Source organism: Peromyscus californicus, unplaced genomic scaffold (assembly GCF_007827085.1).
Source record: "Peromyscus californicus insignis strain IS unplaced genomic scaffold, ASM782708v3 Scaffold_9__1_contigs__length_137607984, whole genome shotgun sequence".
NCBI lineage: Eukaryota > Metazoa > Chordata > Mammalia > Rodentia > Cricetidae > Peromyscus > Peromyscus californicus.
In genome coordinates, this window is record NW_026294617.1 from 45544120 (window position 1) to 45570791 (window position 26672).

General features: G+C 38.2%; 1 protein-coding gene across 4 annotated transcripts in view; it reads left to right on the plus strand.

Annotated features, from left to right (window-relative positions):
- Positions 1-26672, plus strand: part of Mlf1 (myeloid leukemia factor 1) — a 31095-nt gene continuing 4423 nt past the window's right edge. For 2 of the 4 annotated variants that reach the window (XM_052731521.1, XM_052731523.1), the window contains exons 1-5: positions 1-133; positions 16807-16948; positions 22681-22764; positions 23984-24112; positions 26202-26361. In XM_052731521.1, coding sequence (XP_052587481.1) covers positions 87-133; positions 16807-16948; positions 22681-22764; positions 23984-24112; positions 26202-26361 — 562 coding nt within the window. In that variant the 5' untranslated portion in view covers positions 1-86. Of the gene's footprint in view, positions 134-16806; positions 16949-20366; positions 20412-22680; positions 22765-23983; positions 24113-26201; positions 26362-26672 lie in introns of all 4 variants that reach the window. The other 2 variants (XM_052731520.1, XM_052731522.1) reach the window with 2 other exon arrangements.

Consider the following 26672-nt stretch of genomic DNA (forward strand, 5'->3'; position numbering starts at 1 on the left):
ACCCCGCGCCCGTCTCCACCCCGCGCCCGTCTCCACCCCGCGCCCGTCTCCTCCACCCCGCGCCCGCCGCCCGCCGCGGAGCCACGATGTTCCGGATGCTGAGCAGCAGCTTCGAGGACGACCCCTTCTTCGCGTGAGTGGGCCAGCCGCGGGCTCGGGAGGGAGGGAGGGAGGGAGGAGAGGGTGTGAGGAGGAGAGGGAGTGAGGAGGAGAGGGAGTGAGGAGGAGAGGGAGTGAGGAGGAGAGGATGTGAGGAGGAGAGGATGTGAGGAGAGGGAGTGAGGAGGAGAGGGTGTGAGGAGGAGAGGGTGTGAGGAGGAGAGGGAGTGAGGAGGAGAGGATGTGAGGAGGAGAGGATGTGAGGAGAGGGAGTGAGGAGGAGAGGGTGTGAGGAGGAGAGGGTGTGAGGAGGAGAGGGTCTGAGGAGGAGAGGGAGTGAGGAGGAGAGGGTGTGAGGAGGAGAGGGTGTGAGGAGGAGAGGGTGTGAGGAGGAGAGGGTGTGAGGAGAGGGAGTGAGGAGGAGAGGGAGTGAGGAGGAGAGGGAGTGAGGAGGAGAGGGTGTGAGGAGGAGAGGGAGTGAGGAGGAGAGGGTCTGAGGAGGAGAGGGAGTGAGGAGGAGAGGGTGTGAGGAGGAGAGGGAGTGAGGAGGAGAGGGTCTGAGGAGGAGAGGGAGTGAGGAGGAGAGGGTGTGAGGAGGAGAGGGTGTGAGGAGGAGAGGGTGTGAGGAGGAGAGGGTGTGAGGAGAGGGAGTGAGGAGGAGAGGGAGTGAGGAGGAGAGGGTGTGAGGAGGAGAGGGAGTGAGGAGGAGAGGGTGTGAGGAGGAGAGGGTGTGAGGAGGAGAGGGTGTGAGGAGGAGAGGGTGTGAGGAGGAGAGGGTGTGAGGAGGAGAGGGAGTGAGGAGGAGAGGGTCTGAGGAGGAGAGGGAGTGAGGAGGAGAGGGTGTGAGGAGAGGGTCTGAGGAGGAGAGGGAGTGAGGAGGAGAGGGTGTGAGGAGGAGAGGGAGTGAGGAGGAGAGGGTCTGAGGAGGAGAGGGAGTGAGGAGGAGAGGGTGTGAGGAGGAGAGGGTGTGAGGAGGAGAGGGTGTGAGGAGGAGAGGGTGTGAGGAGGAGAGGGTGTGAGGAGGAGAGGGTGTGAGGAGGAGAGGGTGTGAGGAGAGGGAGTGAGGAGGAGAGGGAGTGAGGAGGAGAGGGAGTGAGGAGGAGAGGGTGTGAGGAGGAGAGGGAGTGAGGAGGAGAGGGTCTGAGGAGGAGAGGGAGTGAGGAGGAGAGGGTCTGAGGAGGAGAGGGTGTGAGGAGGAGAGGGTGTGAGGAGGAGAGGGAGTGAGGAGGAGAGGGAGTGAGGAGGAGAGGGTGTGAGGAGGAGAGGGAGTGAGGAGGAGAGGGAGTGAGGAGGAGAGGGTGTGAGGAGGAGAGGGTGTGAGGAGGAGAGGGAGTGAGGAGGAGAGGGTGTGAGGAGGAGAGGGTGTGAGGAGGAGAGGGAGTGAGGAGGAGAGGGAGTGAGGAGAGGGTGTGAGGAGGAGAGGGAGTGAGGAGGAGAGGGTGTGAGGAGAGGGAGTGAGGAGGAGAGGGTGTGAGGAGGAGAGGGAGTGAGGAGGAGAGGGAGTGAGGAGAGGGTCTGAGGAGGAGAGGGAGTGAGGAGGAGAGGGAGTGAGGAGGAGAGGGAGTGAGGAGGAGAGGGTGTGAGGAGGAGAGGGTGTGAGGAGGAGAGGGAGTGAGGAGGAGAGGGTGTGAGGAGAGGGAGTGAGGAGGAGAGGGAGTGAGGAGGAGAGGGAGTGAGGAGGAGAGGGAGTGAGGAGAGGGTCTGAGGAGGAGAGGGAGTGAGGAGGAGAGGGAGTGAGGAGGAGAGGGTGTGAGGAGGAGAGGGAGTGAGGAGGAGAGGGAGTGAGGAGGAGAGGGTGTGAGGAGGAGAGGGTGTGAGGAGGAGAGGGTGTGAGGAGGAGAGGGAGTGAGGAGGAGAGGAGTGAGGAGGAGAGGGTGTGAGGAGGAGAGGGAGTGAGGAGGAGAGGATGTGAGGAGGAGAGGGAGTGAGGAGGAGAGGCTGTGAGGAGGAGAGGGAGTGAGGAGGAGAGGGAGTGAGGAGGAGAGGGAGTGAGGAGGAGAGGGTGTGAGGAGAGGGAGTGAGGAGGAGAGGGTGTGAGGAGGAGAGGGAGTGAGGAGAGGGAGTGAGGAGGAGAGGATGTGAGGAGGAGAGGGAGTGAGGAGAGGGAGTGAGGAGGAGAGGGAGTGAGGAGGAGAGGGAGTGAGGAGGAGAGGGAGTGAGGAGGAGAGGGTCTGAGGAGGAGAGGGTGTGAGGAGGAGAGGGTGTGAGGAGGAGAGGGAGTGAGGAGGAGAGGGAGTGAGGAGGAGAGGGTGTGAGGAGGAGAGGGTGTGAGGAGAGGGAGTGAGGAGGAGAGGGAGTGAGGAGGAGAGGGTCTGAGGAGGAGAGGGTGTGAGGAGGAGAGGGAGTGAGGAGGAGAGGGAGTGAGGAGGAGAGGGTGTGAGGAGGAGAGGGTGTGAGGAGAGGGAGTGAGGAGGAGAGGGAGTGAGGAGGAGAGAGTCTGAGGAGGAGAGGGTCTGAGGAGGAGAGGGTGTGAGGAGGAGAGGGTGTGAGGAGGAGAGGGTGTGAGGAGGAGAGGGAGTGAGGAGGAGAGGGTGTGAGGAGGAGAGGGAGTGAGGAGGAGAGGGAGTGAGGAGGAGAGGGAGTGAGGAGGAGAGGGAGTGAGGAGGAGAGGAGTGAGGAGGAGAGGGTGTGAGGAGGAGAGGGTGTGAGGAGGAGAGGGAGTGAGGAGGAGAGGGAGTGAGGAGAGGGAGGGAGTGAGGAGGAGAAGGAGTGAGGAGGAGAGGGTCTGAGGAGGAGAGGGTCTGAGGAGGAGAGGGAGTGAGGAGGAACGGGTGTGAGGAGGAGAGGGTGTGAGGAGGAGAGGGAGTGAGGAGGAGAGGGTGTGAGGAGGAGAGGGAGTGAGGAGGAGAGGGTCTGAGGAGGAGAGGGAGTGAGGAGGAGAGGGAGTGAGGAGAGGGTCTGAGGAGGAGAGGGTGTGAGGAGGAGAGGGTGTGAGGAGAGGATGTGAAAAGTGGGAGTGAGGAGAAACAGGTGTGAGGAGGAGTGGGTGTGAGGAGAAATAGACGTGAGGAGAAAGGGGAGTTAGGAGAAATAGGTGTGAGAAGTGGCTATGAGGAGGAACAGGTGTGAGGAGAAATGGGGAACTGAAAGAGAATGAGGCCAGGAGGAGAATGAGTCGGAGAAGTGGACACAAGCTGAAGAGATTTGGGGGTCATTAGGTGAAGAGATCAAGATGGAGCATGAGGAGAGGATTTAAAGCTAGGCAAGGAGAAATGGAGGGCATGAGAGTGAGTTGAGCAGGATTGGGGGTGTGAAGAGGATTTGCTGGTGGGAGGTAAGAACAAGGCTCCCAAGCTTCTGAACAGCTTTCTTATGGCTCTAGGCCCAGGCTGCTGACTATTTGGAGTTGGTTGGTTTGGGGTGTGGGTGGCCTCAGATCTGAAGCCCTCCTGTGCATTAGCAGGACTTAACCATCTTGGTGGAACTTCTGGTGAGAATTAGTTACTTGAATGGATGGGGTGGGGAGTGCTTTATAAAGTGACAGTCTTTGACTTGAGAAACGGGGTTGTTTGTTTGTTTGGTGGGTGGGTGGAAGAGGTGTTTTGTTTTGTTTAAGGCAGGGTCTCACTCTGTAGACCTGAGTGGGCTGCAACTCTGGGTCGACCAAGCTAACCTCGAACTCACAGAGGTCCTCCTGTTTCCTCCTGAGTGCCAGGATTAAAGGTCTGTGCTAGGTTGTTTAAAACAAGTTTTCATATAGTGAGGGTTGTCACCTTGGCAGCACGACTAAATAGGACAGTTGTGCTGGATATTCGAAGGGGTTGGACGTTGCCATGCGGCCACCGTTTGTTTTCTTTGCCTGCCTCATTAACAGAGTCCTTCCTTGTTTGGAAACAGACTTCACATTTATCAATGTAAAAATGGGGGAAGGACAAAGAAATGGTGTGCAATGAACACCTCAGGTGACAAGGAATGGTGAATGGTTCCCAGTGAAATAAATGAGGCCTTTGGGAAGAAGACATTCAGAGATAGGTTTTACAAGTATCTAGTTTTCTGTATTTGAGTTTAGTATATGCCTAGTTATAGCAAAATGAGTGGTCCTTAATTAAATGTGTGATTTGATATGTAGTTAGTATCTTTTTAAAAAATGTCTAGCAGGAGTGTAATTTAAACTGTTGGATGACCCTCTGAGCAAAGGTAAGGAACCCAAGATTTGAGATCAAAAATAGTAACAGATCAGAAACAGACACACACATCAAAAAGCACCCTTCCTCCATTCTTAGCATGAAGAAGACCATCAGTTACACTCTTCAACATTTTTCAAGCTTTCTTCAGATCCAAGCAACCATTGTCAAAAATATAAGGCAAATTTATAATAATAAACTAGAAAACTGATTCATGCTTATAATTTATTTTTACAACCATTATACATAGCATAAACACATCTGAGGATAAACAAGGAAAAGAATGAACTTATATTTCAGGTTATCTGTCCTTTGACCTACCCCTTTTACCCCAGTCCTAACAAAATTAGTATTCATTATTTAATATTAAAGAATTTATTAAAGTGACCAATTTACTAAACCATCTACTGACCTTAGGAACATAAAAGGGAAGTAGGACACATTGATTATACTCACTATTTTTATATAAAGATTGTACCTGATACTAACTTTGCACCTGATCATTGGATTCTCTAGTGGTTACTTTAACTTAGAAAATAATCAGTAAACATTGTTTAATGGTGACTTAGTATTCTTTATGATTTATTGAGCAGCTTATATGTAGTGTTTCTTGATTACTGATAGTAATTACTATTTTCATTAAATAAATGCCATTGTTGATGTTAGAATTGTCTAATTAGAATATTACTCTTTAACTTTTTATTTTGAAAATAAACTATCATTTTTTTAAAAAACCCTTACAAATAAATAAAAACATCACATATCCAAATTAACTGGACTCATGGATCTTACAGATAACACTGAAGTATAGGGTGAATACAAAAACAGCTTTTGGGCCAGGTTGTTTTGGCACCTGCCTTTAATCCCAACATTCGGGAGGCAGAGTCAGACAGATCTCTGTGAGTTGAAGCTCTGGATTTGATCCTCAGCACCACAGAAAACGAGGCATAGGGAGATTAGAAGCTTAAGGATCTTTATCTATATAGTGATTTCAAGGCCAGCCTCAGCTACATGAGGCCCTATCTCAAACAAAACAAAGAGAAAAATAGACCTCAGCCTGAAAAATAATAAAGTCTTAAAGCTATGTGGTTGGTATTTAAAAATGAAAAGGCAAGACCAAGGGTTGTTTAAAAAAACTATATAAAGAACTCTTTAAAAATCAACTACTAAAGACAAACATTTTTTAATGGGTAAGGTATATTTGTGCACTCATTTTTATCACATGTAAATAACAAATACAAAATACAACCACAGTGATATGATTTTGCTGCTGTTCAAGTAATTTAAATTGAAGAACTAGCAGTACCAAGTTTCAGCAAGAATACAGTGCTAAAAGAGCTCCTAGTACACAGCTTTTATAAGGTTATGCTTTTACTATACAACCCAGCAGCTATACTTACAGATGTTTACTCAAAAGAAATGAAACTTTATATGCACAAAGCCTAGCCAGCACCTGAATACTCAAGCAGCCTTACTTATAAATACAAAAAACTAGAAATAATTTTGTGATTAAATTATAATATAATCATATATAGGTATGTGTAGATGAAATTAAATAAGAAACACAAAGCCAAATACAGAGCTAAAAGCCCAAGAGATCAGAGCACTAGCGAATAGCCTTTAGCTTACCACTTGCTGCCATCCTTCCCCTGTGAGAGAGAGACCTTCTGTGTGACCTGTCTTTTTATTGCCTTTCTGTTCTACCTTCTCATTGGCTCTAAACCCAACCACATGATTTTCTCATCACTGCCTGTCTATACAGACCTCTAGGTCTCTATGGTTGGTACTGGGATTAAAGGTTCAGGTCACCACTTGGTTGTGTTCTTGAACACACAAACTCTGCCTGCCATGTGATTGAATTAAGGACATGTGCCACCACCACTGGACTTCTGCTAAATGGCTTGGTTTTAGCTCTGATCCTCAGGCAACTTTATTTATTAACATACAAATAAAATCACATTTTAGCACAAATAAAATATCATATTTCCCCCTTCTATTCTAATAAAAAAGGAAAAAAGTTATAACTAATATAAGAAAAACTATATACAATAAGTGCAATAACTATAGACAGTATATACAAGCAATAAATACCTAAACAATGTCTAGTCCATTTGCATTTGACAAACTCAGAGAAAATATTCCATTATCTATCCTATTTTGGTAAGTCCAAAATGTACCTGATTCACTTTCTATCCTAACTTATATCACTAACAAAGAACTACCTTATAATGTCTTTCAAATTTATACACTTATACTTCATTAGTGAGTTTCTTTTCTGAAATTCTTAACAAGGAAAACTATAACTATCTAATCTTTAACTTTATAACTATAACTAATCTTCAACTCCCTCAGAGACGCAAGAAGGAAATATTACCTAAAAAAAAACAGGAAGTGCATGCAAGCGGCTTCCAAAAAAAATTGTGAATTGACAGAAACAGCCAGCTGCCTGGACAGTCACCCGAGGTTTCTCTGAAACGTTTGGGGCATCATCTTCAGCCTATAAGCTTAGCGTATCTGACAGACTTATTTGTGAAGTAGGATGTACACAAGGCCTACAGTTCAACCTCACATTTGGTGAGAGTAGTCCATGTACCAGAAACACCTGAATTCCACCAGTGTCCTGTCATGATTCAGGTTTTTAAATTCTGGAAATTGTTGATATTTTTTTAATTCAGCTGTCCATTCTTCTTGGCTTATGGGTGGCTTCGTCTCTTTTTTTAAATGCCTGTCTACCATTGAGAGGTTAGACTCTGTCAGCTCAGTTACTTTTTCAAGAATAATTGCTTCAGCTGCTGTTCCACTGCACATCAGAAGCCATCGGCCCACTGCCTGTTCAGCTGCCTTCGAAGAAAAAGGCACTGTACCTTTTCCGGATTGCAAAGGCCACTTCAGGGATGGTGCCATATTGTCCTGGCCTCAGAAGATGCCTGTTGTTAAAGCCACAACCACACTTGTCTTGGCAAGAATTGGTAGTCCTTTGTTTCGTGTCCTATCTGTCCATTTTGTCCTGTTTGTCAGTAGTCAGTTCGAAGAACGTTGTTGTCCAGTGGCTAACTTTTGCCACAATGAAAGTTAACTCCATATGCAGTTTCTTCAATGCCCATATCTTCTCTGAAATAGATTGGTGCTGCCAGGAGTCGACATGTCTCATAGTCACAAAAAAAAGAAAAAATTCTAAGTTATTAAAACATTTTAAATGCCATATTTTGTAGATCTCTGAAAGGTTTGAAGATGACCTATCTAAAATATATCTACTCGACCTTGAAAACATACCTAATAGGACTACAAGTTTGATTGTAATGTCTAACTACTAACTTTCATTTCTTTATATCCCAATAGTTGGTAATAATAACATTCAAGGATTAGCAAATTGCATTACATTGTTAAATGAACTGTATAAGTAACATATCTTGAACAAGATTAGAAATATACGTATAGCATTTAACCTCAATATATATAATTTGTATACAATATACAAAAATCCAATCCAATATAAAGTATTTAAAACTAGTAATTGTCTTTTAAAAATAGATTTAATAATCTTTTTATCTATATTGTATCTATATCTTCTCTTTTCAGACTAGATTCAATAATCTACCCTCTAGTCTATCATTTCTATATATCTTTTTTTAACAAGAACATTAAATCTAATCTCCTTTGCTTAGCCCTTTTTCTAACCCTTAACAATAACTTGTAACCAACCCTCCTAAACAATGAAAATTATTCCAGACCCAAAGCCCATTAAAAGTCCAAAAACCACCCGCCCCACACCACCTCTTTGGGAATGTGGGTGTCGTATTCTTAAAATTGCTTACTGCTGGTTATGGGCAAAGGCATCTTTATTCTGAAAAGAAAAATTTTGGGTTAATTGTCAAATTCTAGGAAAGGTATCTATATCCTTTGTTGTCCAGTCTGTGCATAATGCCAAAGTTCAGGGCTTATCTCAAGTCCTTATTCAAGTAGTCTGTGAAACTGGATCATCTCAAAATTGCTCTGAGCAGTTTGTAGTGCAAAGCTGATCTGTAGATGATGTTTGTCAGCTTAGTGGTATTATTATTGTCCATGTGGAATTGTTGTTGTTGTGGGGACCCATCTTCTTCATGGAGGCTTCAGTTGATGTTAGGCCTGGTTGTGATTTCCTGCAGAAAACTGATAGAGACTCAAACACAAAGACATGTATAGGCAGCTAATTGAAGCCTTTTTTCCTAGAATTAGTAGTCTATATGACCATTAATATCTTAACAAGTATATGCTAGGTTTAGTTAACATTTGGTGAGTAGAGCAGCATGGATACATTACAAAAGCATTATTTTAAGCCAAAGAAACTAGTTGTAAAAGATGGCACACTATAAAATTCCATTATATGAGTTCTGAAAAACACAAAACTATACTGACAAGGCCTGTGATGGTTAATGTTGATTGCCAGCTTGACTGAGAAGTGCCTAGATTAGTAAAGCACACCTTTGAATGTTTGGGAGAAGTTTCTGGATAGCATTAGCCAAGGCAAAAGACCCATGGTGAACATAATTGGCACTATCCCAACAGACTGGAGGCCCAGATAGAGTACCAGGGAGAAAGAGAGCTCATGGCATGGGTATTCTCTCTGCTTCCTAGCCACTTTGATGAGAAAACTTTCCTCTGTTTTGCCCTTCTCTGGCATGATAGACTGAAAGCTCTGAAATTATGAACAAAATGAGTCCTTCTTTAAGTTCTTTCTGTGAGGTATTTCATCATGATGATAAAAATATAACACAAAGCTTATTAGTGTAAGTAGAATTTGGGGAGATGATTTTCTGTAAAAGCTCAGCAGAACTTTGGAGATGATATAAATGTTGTATATAATAATTGTGCTTAGACTATAAATTTTTGAAAACTCAAAACTGGACAATTATTGGTTGTAAATTATATCCAAACAAAGCTGAATTCAAACAAAATAAAAAATGTATATTTACCCTCAAACACAAATTCAGTTAAGCATTTGCTAATCCAAAAGCAAACTACACTTGAAGCAATTGTGCTTTTTAGAATTTTTTTGAGGAAGAAAAGGATGGTGGACAACATGAAGACATGGTCTGCTATAATCAATCTATGGGGGAATAAGCCAGGGGAAGTTAGATACAGCTATGAGAAGAGGTGGAATGATTGCCAAAAAAAATTGCTGGTTTTAATAGTAACGTATAGTAGGAAATTTAACAGTAAAACAAGAGAAAATCCAGTGTATCCTAGAAGGATTCAGCTGCTGTCTCCTCCAATTGAGGGAGAGTGCCAGTGGTATTATTAGGATGTGATTTGCATCATCTGGGAGCTCAGGAAGGAATGCTTAAATCAAAGCTAGAACCAGAAAGCAGGCAAGAAAACATATCCAGACTACTCCCATCCAGGTCTCTCCAGTTCACGTTCATTCCTACTCTATTTAATGCTCAGTGCAGGTTTAACTGCTCACATTTTCTCTTTTTTCTATTTTTTTCTCTCTGTTCTCTTTTCTTTTTCCCTCTATTCTTTTTTTAATGAATTCCAAGAGAATACAAACAGCTGAATGAAATAAGGTTAACATGAGATATGAAAACAGAATTCAGTAAAGAGAAATTGAGAAAAAAGTCAATCTGAAATGCTGGAGGTATAATATTCATTGAATCAAATAAAAAGCTCAGAGGAAAAACTTCACCAATAGAATGAGTCGAGAAGTACAGAGTACTGGGGCTTTAAAAAGGCAAGGTGGCTGAATTGGAACATTCATTGACAAGGAAAAATTAAGAAAATACAAACAATATACAAAAATATAAGATCTAGGGGACACTATGAAAAGACCAAATGGGCTGGGCAGTGGTGGCACATGCCTTCAATCCCAGCACTCGAGAGGCAGAGCCAGGTGAATCTTTGAGTTGAGTCCAGCCTGATCTACAAAGTGAGATCCAGGACAGGCTCCAAAGCTACACAGAGAAACCCTGTCTCAAAAAAAAAAAAAAGAAAGAAAGAAAAAGAAAAGACCAAATCTATGAATCATGGATGCAGAAGTGTTTCATGCTAAAGGCATAGAAAATATTTTCAATGAAATAATAGTAGAAAATTCCCAAAATCTAGGCAATTTTCTAGGTACAGGAGGTATTTAGATTTTTCAACCAATGAGACCAGAAAAAAAAACCCTCCTCACATCAACTAGTTAAAAATTAAACATGGAGAGCAAAGAAAGTACACTGAAAGCTATGAGCGAAAAGCCCGTCTTTATATGTGACAGAATAAAAGCAGATTTCTGAAGAGGAACTCTAAAAGCAAGGCAAGTTTGGAATGATGTATTTCAAGCTCTGAAAGATTGTCAGTCCAGGTAACTGTAGCCAGCAAAACTATCTGTTATAATGGAAGGAGAAGTAAAAGCTTTCCTTAATAAAAACTATTGAAAGGAATTGATAATCACTAAACCAGCTCTTTTGAATCAGGCTGAAGAGAAAGATAAATATCCACAAGTCTGTAGGAAAGGATAGCTGTGCTGAAACAGTAGTTAAGCAAATGAGGAATAAGAAAACACTAAGTCTTGACAAAATTAACAAATGCATGCCTTTCAGTATTAATGGTCTTTATTCCCTAATTAAAAGACAGATGAACACATTGTGATCTTTCAAAGACAGCCACAACATAAGGGTAAAAGGATAGGAAAAGATATTTTAAGCAAATGAAACTTGGAAGCAAGCAGATACCACTGTTCCAGTGTAAAAAATAGACTTTAAGAAAGCAATTCATGAAGAGAACATTACCATTCTAAACATGTGCACCCTTATATATACATACATACATAATACATACGTACGTGTACACAAACACACACACACACACAATTTAGACGTAAGGAAAACCCAACACAGTAATAATTGGTGATTTTAGTACCCTACACTCACCGATACGTTATCTCAACAAAATAAGGACCATCCAAGTTATATGACCTCGGGCGGTAGTGGCTCACGCCTTTAATCCCAGCACTTGGGAGGCAGAGCCACTCGGATCTTTGTGAGTTTGAGGCCAGCCTGGTCTACAGAGCGAGATCCAGGAAAGGCACAAAGCTACACAGAGAAACCCTGTCCCAAGTTATATGACCTCAAATCAAGTGGCCCTACAATATATATGCAGAATATACATTTCTCAGAGAGAAGTTCTCATGGAACCTTCTCTAAAATAGATTTCTAGTAGGACATGAATCAAGTCCTAGCAAATATAGGAAATTGGAACAATTTCTTGTTTTCTCTCTGTCCACAATGGAATAAAAATAGAAATCAAAAGAAAGAGAAACTGTAGTGCATATATAAACTCATGGAGATTGAACAACAGACTGTTGAATGATGAATGGATCATTGAAGAAATCAAAAAGGGAATATTAAGAATCCTATAACCAAAAGAATATGAAAATGCAACATACCAGTACTTAGTAGATGCAATGAAAGCAGCTCTAAGAGGGGAGTTTATAGTTACAGATGTCTACATTAAGGAAAGAGATCTCTAATAGCTTAATGATAAACTATATAGGGCCTTAAAAAAACAATCTAAACCCCAAATTAGTGGATAGAAAGAAATAACATGGCAGAAATTAATAATGTAAAAATGAAAAAAATACAAAAAAAAAGAATGATTGAGTTCTTTAAAAAGAAACAAGATTAAAAAGATAAACACAATCAACAAACCCTCATACAAACTAAAAAAAATAGAAGGCACAAATTAATGAGATTAGTAATGAAAAGAGACATTACAATAGATATTACAAACTCCAAAGATTGTTGTATCTTAAAGAATTATTTCCACTAAGCTAGAAAATTATATAAAAATGGATTAATTTCTTGATGCATATGACCTAGTTAAACCAAGATGAGATAAATAATTTAAACAGAACTATAACAAGTATCAAGATTGAAGCAGGAATTAAAAAACAAAACAAACAAAAACTTCAAACGAAAAGCAATGCAAGGCCAGGTGGATTCAATACTGAAATCTACTGGACCTGTAAAGAACAACTAACACTAGTACTTCTCAAATTACTCCATAAAATAAAAACAGAAGGAACACTGTCAAACCAAAACTAAGATTACTCTGATAACAAAACCAGAAAAAGACACAACAGCAAAGAAAGTTATAGATCAGTCTCTCTGATGAACATAGACACAGAAATTCTCACTAAAATATTTGCAAACTGTATTCAAGAACACAAGAGCATAAGCAAGTTGGCTTCGTTCCTAAGATACAAAGGTACGTCAAACTAATGCAGGCCAATAAATATAATACATCGCATTAATGAACTGAACTGGAAGAGAGAATTCACATGATCATTTCAGTAGAGACACTAAAGGCTTTTGAGAAAATCCAACATCCCTTTATGACAGAAGCCCTGAAGAGGCTAGGAATGGAAGAAATATATATCAGTGTAATAAAGAGTATATATGACAAACCTGTTAATCAACATCAGAGAAAAAACTCAAAGCATTTCCACTAAGATTAGAAATGAGACCAAGATATACCCTTGTTCTACCCCTACTCAATATAGTCCTTGAAGAATTAAAGTAATAAGACCAAGTATATAAAGAAGTACAAATCGGAAAGGAAGAAGTCAAAGTATCCTTATTTGAAGTTCATATGATCCTATACATAAGAGACCATAAACAATCTAACAGAAAACTCTTAGATCTGGTAAACAGCAATTTGGACACCAAACTAACTTACAAAAGTCAGTAGTTTTCCTATATATAAACAAGAAAAATGCAGAAAAAAAAACCTAGGAAAACAGTATTCACAATTATCTAAAAAACAAACAAACCAACCAACTTTTGGAATAAACCTAACAAAGGGAATGACATTTACAGTGAAAAACCTCCAAACAGGAAAGAAAGAAACTGAGGAAGACCTCCCAGGTGAATGTATAGGTGAGTTAATATTGTCAAAATGAGTATATTACCAGAAATAATCTTCAAAGTTAGGATAGCCTGCTAAAAATTCTAATGTTGTTCCTCACAGAAATAGAAAATATCTTGGAATTCATTTGGAAACACAAAAGATCCCAAATAACCAAATGTGTGCTGGAGGTATCACTATAGCAGATTTCAAATTATACTACAGAGCCATTGTAATAAAAAAAACGGTATGATACTGACACAAAAACAAACATGTAGATCAATAGGAATAGAGAACCTAGATTTAAATTCATACAACTACAGCTACATCATTCTTTACAAAGAAAAATATATTGTGAGAAGACACCCTCTTGAAAAACTGCCAAGAAAACTAGGCATCCACATTTAAAAAAAGAAAAGAAACTATATTCCTATCTCTCATCCTGTACAAAAATTAACTCCAAATGGATCAAAGACCTTACTATAATACTACACACCCTGAAACAGAGGAATAAGTAGGGAAAACACTTCAAGCTGTAGACATAGGCAAGGACTTTCCTACTAAGACTTAGTTGCTCAGGAAATAATGCCAACAATAGACTAGTGTGATTGCATGGAGTTGAAAAGCTGTACAACAAAGGAAACAATTGAGTGAAGAGCCAGTGACAGAATGGGAGAAAATCTTCACTAACTCTACATCTGATGGGATTAATAGTGGAACATGCAAAGAACTCAGAAATCTTAAGTCATAAGAAATCAATCTAATCAGTAAATGAAGTAATGAAGTAAGCAGACTCTTCTCAAAAGATAAAATACAAATGACCAATAAACATATTTAAAATGTTAACGTTATTACCCACCAGAGAAATACAAATTAAAACCATGTTGAGATATCTTCTGACACAGTCAGAATGACAGTTGTTTGACAGGCAACTTATAATAGAATGTATTGGGAAATTGCTTGAAGCTTAAGATAAGTCTATGACCATCATGGTGGGTGGGCAGGCAGGAATAGCTCAGCTCTGGAGCAATAGCTGAAAACTTACAAGTTGAGACAACAACGATGAGGCAGAGAGAGAGAGAGAGAGAGAGAGAGAGAGAGAGAGAGAGAGAGAGAGAGAGAGAGAGGACAGAACACTAACTGGGCATGGAGAGGGCTTTTAAAACCTCAAAGCCCATCCCCAGTGACATGACTTTTCCAGTAAGGCTACTCGTCCTAATCCTTCCCAAACAGTTCCACCAAACTAGGGACCAAGTATTCAAATATATGAGCTCTGTGGAGTCCATACTCATTCAAACCAGTAAGAAAACAACAACCAATACTGCAGGGCTTCCAGGAGTCAGGTTTGAGAGGAAAGCTACTAGGTGAAAGGCCTGACCATAGGATACAAGTCAGGTCCAGGTCTTACAAAGGTAGCTCCCTTTCTTTTCCCAGGAAGAAGTCACTTATCAGTCTGTGCTAGATGGGTGGCACCTAACAGATGGTATAGTTTCTGGATCTACCCCGAGCAAGTCAGAGCCTTAAAAAAATTGCTTTATTATATATAATATGGAATAACTTAGAGAAGGTGCAGCCTGATTTTAACAGGAGTAATCTTTCCAAGTATATTATATAGTTGTATGAAATGTCCTTATATAACCCATACCATAACACACAATGATAATACACCAATGAAAAAAATTATTTATGGTGCTAGAGATTGAACCTAGAGCCTCATATATGCTAGGCAAGCACTCTTCTACTGAGCAGTGATTCCAACCACATGCTAGTTTTTAAACTTCCAAGGTAACATATGAAGAAATCTGCTAGTATGATTGAATTGTAAACTAATGCAATATAATTCAGAAGAAAAGCCCTTTCTGTCTGAGATTACTGGCAGATGTTGGCTTTTTAGGCCTTCATTGTGGTAATGTCAAAGAATTGGAACTGGATTAACAAGAAAATGTATAAAGATGGTAACTGAAGTGGAGGATTCTGGAAAGCCACACTCTTGTGAGGGGTTTAGTTAGACAGCAAGGAGCTATAAGGTCACTTGGTAAAGTAAGTCACAATTATGATGTGCTTTAAATATTCTAAAATGAAAAGTAAGTTATTGACTCACTGGTTAGTGTGTTTATAATTGGAAAAATTTTGGAAAACTATTGTGATGAAGTATTAAAATTTTTAGGCTTTTGAATAGGAATTGCAGTGAAAGTTAGCATCATATTAAGAAAGTTGATACTTGTTAAGTACATAGAAGAAAGGCTGGAACATTATCATTTCTATATGTTTTTAAAGAGAGGAAGTGAAATTAAGATAAATGAACATTTATTCAACTTGCTAATATATCAGACAATATATTTTGTGTTTTCAAGTTACATAGTTTGATACTGATAACAAGAATATTTGGTATTATCTTTATTTTATAGTTGTGAAACTGTCTCCTGAAGAAATGCTCAAATTCTAATTAATTCAGGTACCGCAGATTCACTGAAGACCTTGCTCCTCAAATGTTGATAAGGACCTATTTGAGTTAAAATCACCAGGGGCACATATTCATAAATCAGACCCAGAGCCAGTATATTTGATTGCCATATTAGATGTGAACAGGAATCCTTATTGTTAACCAGCTCGATAGTTGGTTTGGTAATTTCGAAGAAATTTGACATTTCTTGTGGCTTGGTATTGAGATATTTTGGTGTTTGATGATTGTAGTATTTAGAATTAATAGAATAAAAATTAGCCTTAGAAGTAAGACATGGTGGCACACATCTTTAACCCCAGCTCTTGGGAGCCAGAGGCAGGTGGATCTGTGAGTTCGAAGCTAGTCTGGTCTATAGAGTGAGTTCCAGGACAGCCAGGACTACACAGAGAAACTCTGTCTTGAAAAAAATAAAAAATAATTAGCCCTATAACGATTATCTGTTGCTTTGGCTTTGACTATACAGATATAATCTGTACTTTTATAGTGTTCTTAAACATAGCTATGGTTCTCAATGCTCCTACTCAATGATATACTGTCAGTAAGGAAAGTTAAAAATAAGCAGTGTTATGTTTTTGTTAAGATTTTGTGTGTGGGAGAGAGAGAGGTGTATGGGAGCCTGTAGAAGCCAGAAGAAGGTGTTGGATCCCCTGGAATTAGAGTGAGATGCAGTTTTGAGTCTTCTGGGGTACCAGGAACTGAACCCCAGTCCTCTGGAAGAACAGCAAGCACTCTTAACTACTGAGCTGTCTCTCCAGCCCCAACCAGTACTATTATATATCAGGAGAGCTCTTTTCCAAACTTTTATTTGTACACAGTCAGTTTGAAAAGAAAACTTTTGTGGGTTATTTGGTGCCCATGGAGTGTTCTTTATAAACTCTGTAGAATTATGTTGTAGATTCCCATAGTGGTCTTACCTGGTAGAAATTTTTTTTTTCTGATTTTTTTTTCACAGTTTTCCTCATCTTAAACACTTAGGATATGGTAATTTGTATTTACCATTTTTATACAACCTGAGATGAAAGTATATTTTATTAGTATAATAAATATAGTGGATAGCAAATAGGATAGGATTTATTTATATTTATAATTGTATTTATAATACTAGGTCTTTTATTAAATAGTGCTCTTCTTCTAAATTGTAATATTTTGTTTCCTTAACAATTATATTAGCTCCCGAGGTTCTTTGTAGTATTTATATGCCAGTTTTTCTTAAATTATAACATTTAATTTTCCATGATTTTGTATTTTCAACAGTGATTCCTTTCTTGCACACCGAGAAAGTATGCGCCACATGATGAGAAGTTTCTCTGAGCCTTTTGGAAGAAACTTATTCAGTATCTCTGATGGAAGAGGAAGAACACATAATCATAGAGAACGTGATGAAGATTCCTCAACTGTAAGTTAAAAGACAGCTAGCAAGAAAGTTCTGTAGGAACATGGCAAAAAGTTCTAGAAGTTACATACAATGATAGAGTGTGACTAATACTTCTATCATGGAAATATTAATATATAAACGGGGAGACACGTTGAAAAGCTAAAACCTGGAACAATGAATTATTAATGGCACAGAATTTCTCTGTGTATTAAAACTTTAGGACCATAAGGTTATACAGTTATAAGCCATACTAAACCATTGTTTCTTGTATATTTCTCCTCTGAGAACTTCCTCCAGATGCTGAATTAAAGCCAGCAAGAACTCCTACTACAACATACTTTAAATTTTAAATAGTAACAGAATCTAGCATGGTGTTTTATCTTTATTGGACCACTAAGCTTTTGTTGGGACATATTAGACATTCAAAACTTAGATTAACCTTTATTTCAGAAGACTTGTAGACCTGCATATTCTCAGTAGGATTATCTGAAAGCCAAACTGGGAGGTTATAAACACACTCAATTCAATAAAAGAAAAGGTAAAGTTTACACATGTGTGTTAACCATTTTGAGTTTCACCACCTCTTTGTTACTTTTCAGCTGCCAAGAATGGCAATTACAGAATCCATCGGAATTTCCATAAAAATGGATCTTTGCAATTGAAATGTTGATAGATATTTAGAACATAGCAAACATATGTTTGATCAATTCACAGAATTCTAGACTACTCTAGAAAAACTTTTTGATGCTTTCTGAACAATAAGCTTAATGAGAAAAAAATTTTGGATCATCATAAAACCTGATAAATAAAATTATATCTCCTTTTCAAATAAGAGTAAGCTTTATGCAATCACTCTTAAGTTACTTTCCTTTTCATTAGTAAATAGTGTCATTTATAGGTGCTACATCTATAATATTACAAATTAATTATATTTATGTATATCATTTTTATTTTTTAAAGCTAAAAAGTAATATCAGGAAAAATTGACAGTGTAAGAGCACATTAATTATAAATATTGAAAATCATTTGAGTATTAAAATGCTTTTTGTATTTGCTATAACCATAGCAAACATGTATCTCTTTGGATTTATATGCATAAATGAGCTACTTATAAGCTTTCATGAAGGAAGCAAGAAAAGGTAATTTTATTACCTTACTTGTAAGCATATTAATGAGACCTGCTTATAATTCAGCTGGAAATGTATTGAAGACATTTATACAAGTCAGCATTAACTCTATTGGTCTCTTGTTGTAGCAGAAATAACTGTGTCTTCCACAGATGTTTCTTTTACTAAAAGCACTGGATTTTTTTTTTCAAAGATTTATTTATTATGTATACAGTGTTTTGCCTGCATTTGTCCCTGCAGGCCAGAAGAGGGCACCAGATCTCATTATAGATGGTTGTGAGCCACTGTGTGGTTCCTGGGAATTGAACTCAGTCAGATCCTTTGGAAAAGCAGCCAGAGCTCTTAACCTCTGAGCCATTTCTCCAGCCCAAAGCACTGAATATTTAAGAACTGGAATAAGAACTATATGACCAAACAAAGATTTACGTTTCTGTGAAACTGTAGTGTGCAAGATTCATTATTTAGAACTATTTGTATCTAAGTATTCTTCAAATTACATTTGTCTTGCCAACGTTTCTTTAAATCAAGAGGAGAACACATAGAAGAAACGTGATTATATGAATGTCATGATTAAATAGGAAAGTCAAGTAGGAAGATAATTCTGAATATAAAGAAAGTTCAAGACCAACATTTAAATGAAAATTTAAAATTATTGGTCCCTTATTTTTACATGTAGTTGAGCTGCAATAACAAAATATTTAGACTGAATAGCTTATAAACAGCACAATACAAGCCAGTAAGCAGCATCCTTCCATGGCCTCTGCATCAGCCCCTGCCTCCAGGATCCTGCTTGAATTCCTGTCCTGACTTCCTTTGATGATGAACAGTGATTTGGAAGCTTAAGCCAAATAAGTCCTTTCCTCTCCAAGTTGCTTTGGTTATGATGTTTCATCATAGCAATAGTAACCCTAACTAGGACACTGTCTCAAAAAAAAAAAGTTAACATAAAAAACTAAACATTCTAATATTTAAACTTGCTAGTTACTTTATAACTCAAGATACAACATGTAGACTTAGGTGATATGCCAGAGGACATCTAACCTGTTCTTTCAATAGAAGAATTTTATTGGTATGTCCAATGTGTTTCTGTTCTAAATATATATAATTTTATAGTTATTATCTTGTCTTTAGTAATACTGTATTAAAAATGATAAAACTTAGCCAGGCATAGTGGCACAAGCCTTTAATCCCAGCACTGAGGAGGCAGAAGCAGGCAGATCTCTGTTAATTTAAAGCCAGTTCCAAGACAGCCAAGGCTACACAGAGAAACACTGTACCAAACAAACAAACAAACAAAAAAGTAAAACGTTATGTTTGTTATATGTTCACATACCCTCCTTTAAGGCGGCAGAGCCTTGCTATGTAGTCTAGGATGGCATGGAACTCTGTGGTTCAAAATGGCTTTGGAACTCCAGATCTTCCGACCTCAGCCTCCCTCCCTGAATGCTGAGATTTGGGGCCTGTACATCATGCCCAGCTTGTAATGTTCCACTTTAACTCGGAAAAATCAAAATTTACTTTCATCACTTGAAACCTCTAAGCAGTCAATATTAAAATTTAACTTAAAATTCATTACATTTAAGGAAATGAGCCCATGTGGAGGTCAGAGAACATCCTGTGGAAGTAAGGTCTCTCCTTCCAGTGTGTCCTGGAGATCAAACTCAGGGCTTCAGGCTTGGTGCAAGTGCATTTACCCACTGAGACATCTCACCAACCCCATTTTATTCACATAAAAAATGTGTTTATTCTTTTTTACATGTTGAGAAGAATAACTATTTGATTATTCTATTATGTTTAACTTACTTTGCCTACCATTTCTGAAACCTATGATGATTTCTTACTCTCTGAACTGATTTTAGGAAGCATAAATTTTTTCTCTATTATATTTACTTATTTGATAATGATAATAATGTGATTGTTTTGTTTTAATTGGTTATAGCAAGAGTATTGGATCTTTTAAAAATATGGAATAGAAATAGCAATTGCATTAGAAAATGCTTTACTCCTAGTCATTATACTTTGTTTTAATTATTCTTGAAATGTTTGCTTTAGTCTATAGCAAAGACTTTTTTTCAGTCATCTTACTAAAATAGTCATATTTTCAGTAATACTGTGGCTTCTTTATTTGCTGGCCAAGCAGATGCTACAATGAGTAATCAACAGATAAATTTAAAAAGTACACATTGAGTATTTTTTATTAAAAAGTTCTGTAATGATGGTAGCTCTGTGCTACATGGCTATACAGTACATTTTTATATTTTAGATATGCCTATATCATAAATGCAACCAAAATTTGTGTATTATTTTTCTAGGCAACAAGTTTTCCTCTTGTACCTTTTGGAAGGTTTGGTGGTATGGTTCGTGTCATTAGGCAGAAATTATTTTAGCTATATTTTTAATACATTTAGCTATATTTTTAACATATACTTTCATTAACTCAAGCAGAGTGAGTTTGCATGCATCTCACTAACTTCCATAATGGCTCTTAAGCTTCATCCTGGAAACCTTTGTTACATGTATTAAATTTACCCAAGCATGCATAGACATGGGTTTTCTAAAGTAATTATCAGAGTTGTTAGGGCCAGAGTCTGGGCCTGACAGCACTAACCAGCCAGGCTTACCCACTGGTTATCAGTAGGCCAGTTGAACAGATAAGTAATAGTGAAAAGCTGACAAAGAAGAGATGTGTTCAATGCTACCACGTTGGGAAGAACTAAGGTCCAGAGACCTTCCCAAGTCCATCTTCAGGGTCTCTACATGAGATTTTGATGTAGAGGGAAGATGTATGGATTAAGTAAGCAGTCTTAGTTACTGTGTGGTCCCAGCCATCACTGACCCATCACTGTCTCAGCTCCAGTCTCTCCTGCAAAGTATCCAACCAGTTGTCGTAACTATGTGAAATAGTTACTTGTCTCTTCCTGGGAGACAAGTTCCCCCACTGGCTAGTACCAGACTTCAGCCTTTTCATTTTCCTACCATGAAACTGCTGAGGAAAATCCAATTTCTTGGGGATTATTTCAGTAGTCTGATAGCCAAAGAGGCACAAATATGTTTTTAGAATATCTTCATTTCTGTCAAGATCATCTGTTTTCAACTTTACTAGTGCTACCACCCTATAATACAGTTCCTCGTGTTGTGGGGACCCCCAACCATAAAATTACTTTTCTTGCTACTTCATAACTGCAATTTTGCTAATGTTATGAATCGTAATGTAAATATTTTGGAGATAGTTTGCCAAAGGGGGTGTGACCCACAGGTTGAGAACCACTGGTCAAGATGGTTACAATAAGCCTATCAAAATATAAAATCAGTCTTCAAAGAGGCTAGAGAGATGGCTCAGCAGTTAAGAGCACTGGCTGCTCTTCCAGAGAACCTGGGTTCAATTTTCAGCACCCACATGGCAGCTTACAACTGTCTGTAATTCTAGTTCCAGAGGATCCAACACCCTTACACAGACGCACCAATGCAAATAAAAAAATCAGTCTTCAGAAATGGAAAAATAGATTTTGAGGGAACATTCACTTGACATGCAACTCAATAATTGTATTTCAAAGATGGACTTCCACGTGCCCATGATGACTTTCCACAAGGTGACAAAGTATAGCGTTTGGAAAAACTCAGGTTGGCTGCTTTTTCTCTGACTTTGTTGCCAAGGAGTCCTTGGTTTTTCTTGCTGCCTACTCAAGTATGGCTGTTGCAAAGCAGACCTTGCCAACCTTCTAACTTCCATCTATCTTACTAGTTTCTAATACCAAAAAGTAATCCAAGGATTAGAACATAATAAATTTAGAATATTTGTATCTATATTCTCATGAAAAGATTTTCATTATTTTGCACTAAATTTGAGTTATTTGTGTCTCTGAAGCTTGAGATGTAATATTTGTCCTTCCTGAGGGACTAGTTACAGAAGAAAGCAGTATATCATAAAGATAGCAATAAACTGATGAGGAAGTTCGTACTGTGGTAGCACATGGAGAATGCAAGCCCACAGCCCAAAACTTTTGAGTGTTATGAAGATCAATCAGATGTGACTTTTTAAAAAATTGTGTTTATGTATGGGGATTTGTACACATTTGTGCAGTGCCCATAGAGGCTAAAGAGGGTGTCAGATACTTGGTAGCTGGAGTTAGAATTACAGGCAATAGTGAGCTGCTTGACTGGCGGGAACTGAACTCATGCCCTACCCAAGAGCAGTATGTGCTGTCTGAACCATCCCTCCCTAGAGAAGACTTTTTGAACTTTAAGGGTTAGTAAGAACATAAGAAAAGCATGAAGGAGAAAGAAAGAACTCTGGTTTAAGGAAGCTGACAAATGATAATATATATGTATAAGTATATACAAATGTGTAGGTGTATGATATACATATATATGTATATGTATACATAGGTATAATATGTGTATATATATTTGCAGTTTTATAACTCTCTAATATATGTTGGCTGTTCACAATTTTGCATATGCTTCTTTTTCTTTAACAAATCACTCTTATTGTATACTTCTTAAATTATTTTTGCCTAGTTGGTTACTGCGTGATATAGTAAATTGGGGATTTTTTTTTCTGCTATTTTGGGAAGATTGATTTGCTTTGGTGTTGTAATTGATAACATACTTCCCAATATCCTATAGCATGCAGATGTCAACCCTTTTCAATCAATGGATCGGATGATGTTAAATATGCGAAATGGTATTCAGGAGTTACAAAGAAACTTTGTAAGTACTAAAAATAAACTGATGAGAACATTATTTTCAGTTATTGATAGCCTATATTTTAGTGATTTTTCAAACATCTTTAACCATAGTTAAAATAGCAAAAAAAAAAAGATTACATGATTAACCTGTACACAATAATAAATAATAATAATAATAATTAACATTATTACATAAGTTACAGAATTAACCCATATATGATTCTTATGTAATTTATTCCTGAAACAAAAGTTTAAATGATTATGTTATATTAGGATATTGTAATTATAATATCAGCTTGCTGATATTTTCTCTTATACAATTAAATTTATAATTATATCTCGTTAATTTATTTTACAACCTAAAAGTCTGAAAAGTCACATTAGATGGCTTACACACAATTTTTTAAAAAAATCCAACCTCAAAATATTCTTATGAGTTACTTTTGTAAATGAATATTTTCCATAAATTTGCATATTTTATTTCCTATTTACTTCAAAAGTTGCATTACATGCTAGTAGCTAAGTTTCAGTATTAAAAAATCTCTGAAAACAAAAATATTTTGGATGCTAGATTAGATCCATACATTCTAAGTATTAAAAACAAGCACTAGCCGGGCGGTGGTGGCGCACGCCTTTAATCCCAGCACTTGGGAGGCAGAGGCAGGCGGATCTTTGTGAGTTCGAGGCCAGCCTGGTCTAGAGAGCGAGATCCAGGAAAGGCACAAAGCTGCACAGAGAAACCCTGTCTCGAAAAACCTAAAAAAAAAAAAACAAGCACTAGTACTCCTCCTGTTCTGCTTATAATAGTAGCATCAAAACAAAGTAACGTGGTTTGATCTGAAGGTGACCTGTATCATTCCAATATCCAGTTTGAATTCTGTGGATCATTTAGAAATGCTAAAATCTAGGATATTAGCAATGGTTTTAGGAATCTATCAATCTGGTACCCAAAGAAAATATGAAAGTTCCTGGTACATACCTAATTCACTTGGTCTTGATAGGCAAAACTGTAGAAGAGAGAGTCTCTGCCTAAGGCTCGTCTTTATTTAAATCTAAGCCACACAAACTGAGATTTGAATCACTTGTCATTCTTTGCACAAGAAATAGAAATTAGAACCAAAACTGGAAGTAGATTAGGACACCTTACTCCATTTTGATCAACTGTATAGCTAATGTATACTCTTGGCATTCATTCTTCATATTTAACTAGAATCTTAATTTCCAATTTCCCTTGTCTCTAGGGTCAACTTTCAATGGATCCAAATGGGCATTCATTTTGTTCTTCCTCTGTTATGACCTATTCCAAAGTAGGAGATGAACCACCGAAGGTTTTCCAGGCCTCAACTCAAACCCGTAGGGCTCCCGGAGGAGTAAGTTTTAATTACTGTTGTTTTTAGATGAAGTCGTACTGTGTAGTCCCAGCTGGCCTCAAACCTGGAGAAGTCCTGCCTCAGTCTCCTAAGTATGGAATTGCTGGTATGATCTACCATGCCTGGCTTTGAGTATTTTTTAAACGTTCTTAGTGTTTTATTAAGTTATAGGAAAGTAGAATGTCTAACAGTGGCAGGGGATGGGAAAGAGACATGGTGAAAAGGCAGTCATCACTATGGAAACCATTAACATCCAACTGTGGTCAGTTGATGGAAGTTTGGCTCACCACTGTGAAGGTGACCGTTACATAGATATCTATTGATCCTTACTACATTTATGATTGATAAGATGGACACTAAAAGAAGCCTTTGCTTCACGAAATGTCTACTGAGAGTTTACATATGAAGTTGATTTTTAAACTAATAAAATATTTTAATTGTACAGAAAGGATGTATAATAAACCCATATTCCTGCCACATAGATTAGTTAAAGCCGCATTTTCTCTATTTCTTTTAAGATAATTCTTTTTTATTTTTTGAGCATGATTGTAACAGTTATAAATCTTCTAAGATCAGTTTTCCTGTCTTTCAGGGGACAACCATTTTAATCTGGAGCTTATCATGCTTGTACATTTTTAATTTATTCTTTATGAATATAGCATAAAATACAACTTAGATTATTTTTTCGGTTTTTCAACTTTGTACAAGTAGTATCATTATTGTATGTGTCCTCCACAACTTGCCATTGCTCAGTAGAATGTTTCAGAAATTTATTCAAGTTGTGCATGTAACCCAGGTATCTTTATTTTTATTTTATTTTCTGGTTTTGTTTGTTTTGAGACGTGGTTTTACTATGAAGCTCTGGCTGGCCTGGAACTCACTATGCAGACTGGGCTGGCCTTGAACTCATAGAGCTCCACCTGCCTCTGCCTCCCAAGTGTACCACCATACCCAGCTTTTTGTTTTTCTTTTTAACTACTGTGTAGTACCCAGGATATACATATAACACAATATTTTATCAACAATATCTTTTTTTTTTTTTTTTTTTTTTTTTTTTTTTGGTTTTTCGAGACAGGGTTTCTCTGTGTAGCTTTGCGCCTTTCCTGGGACTCACTTGGTAGCCCAGGCTGGCCTCGAACTCACAGAGATCCGCCTGGCTCTGCCTCCCGAGTGCTGGGATTAAAGGCGTGCGCCACCACCGCCCGGCAACAATATCTTATATAAGAATCTAGGAATAGTGTTTCTGGGTTTGTAGGGTTTGTATAACCCCTCACTTTTACTTTAAAATTGCCAAGTTACTAACCCATAGTGATGAAAATTCTTGGCTTCTACAAATGGTGATATGAAAATTCCCATTTCTCCATTGCCTTGTAGGTTACAGCAAGATTTTAGATTACCAGAATAATGAATGTAAAGTAATTCATTTTCAGTTCTGATGTGTAAACACACTTATTAGTGATATCTTTGCATTGTTTAGCAAATTTACTGGCATTTTACTTTGCTAAACATAGTGATGTCTTAATGTAAACTGATATAATTGTAGATGTCACATGGAAAATCACATTAATAATCATTGGCTAGCATAAACATTCTAATAATACTTCCATGGCATTGGTACATATGAGTCATGAGACTCAAGGCCTTCAAGCATAATTGATGAGTGAGTAGTTGCACTTATTAGCTTCCATCCATTACAGTGTCAAAGATAACATTAAAGGTTTTATATAGCTTATTTTACATAACTAAGTTTTATATAACTTATTCTGTTTTAATATTTTATTACAACTTGGAAAATGTTAAATTGTAAACAGTTAAAGAAATATTATTGATTTTATTACCACAGCCAAGTTGATAATGTAACTGAGTATAGTTAATCATTGTATTAATTGTACAAAATAATAGACTTTAAAGCAGCAAATCTGCAGCCTTACTTCAATAAATAGACCCTGGAGAATCCATTCTAGGGTCTTCTAGACCTATTTAAATATTAACTAAATAACTTCTACCTAATATTTAAAGATAAAAGAAACCAAAAGAGCAGTGAGAGATTTCAAATATTAACTAAATAACTTCTACCTAATATTTAAAGATAAAAGAAACCAGAAGAGCAGTGAGAGATTCTGACAGTGGTCTAGAGAAAATGGCTGTTGGTCATCATATCCATGACCGAGCTCATGTCATTAAAAAGTCCAAGAACAACAAGACTGGAGATGAAGAGGTCAATCAGGAGTTCATCAATATGAATGAAAGTAAGTTACCACACAAAAATATCTCTCCAAAGGGGAAAATAGTAACTGCATTTCTAGAACTTCATGAATTTTTATTTTATTAAGATAGCTTATAAGGAACGTGTAGGAAATGCTGGTCAGGGTAATTCAATTGTGGTTCTATCATCTAACACATTTTTACAATAACTTTTGTTTATGTGAGGTATTGTTCAGTTTTCTTATAAAATGATAGAATGAAAGATTTTGAATTGTTTCTTAATGATATTATCTATGGGCAAAATGAGCTTATTTTAATTTTTTTGTTGTCAAGAAGCATACTTGAAAAATTTAAA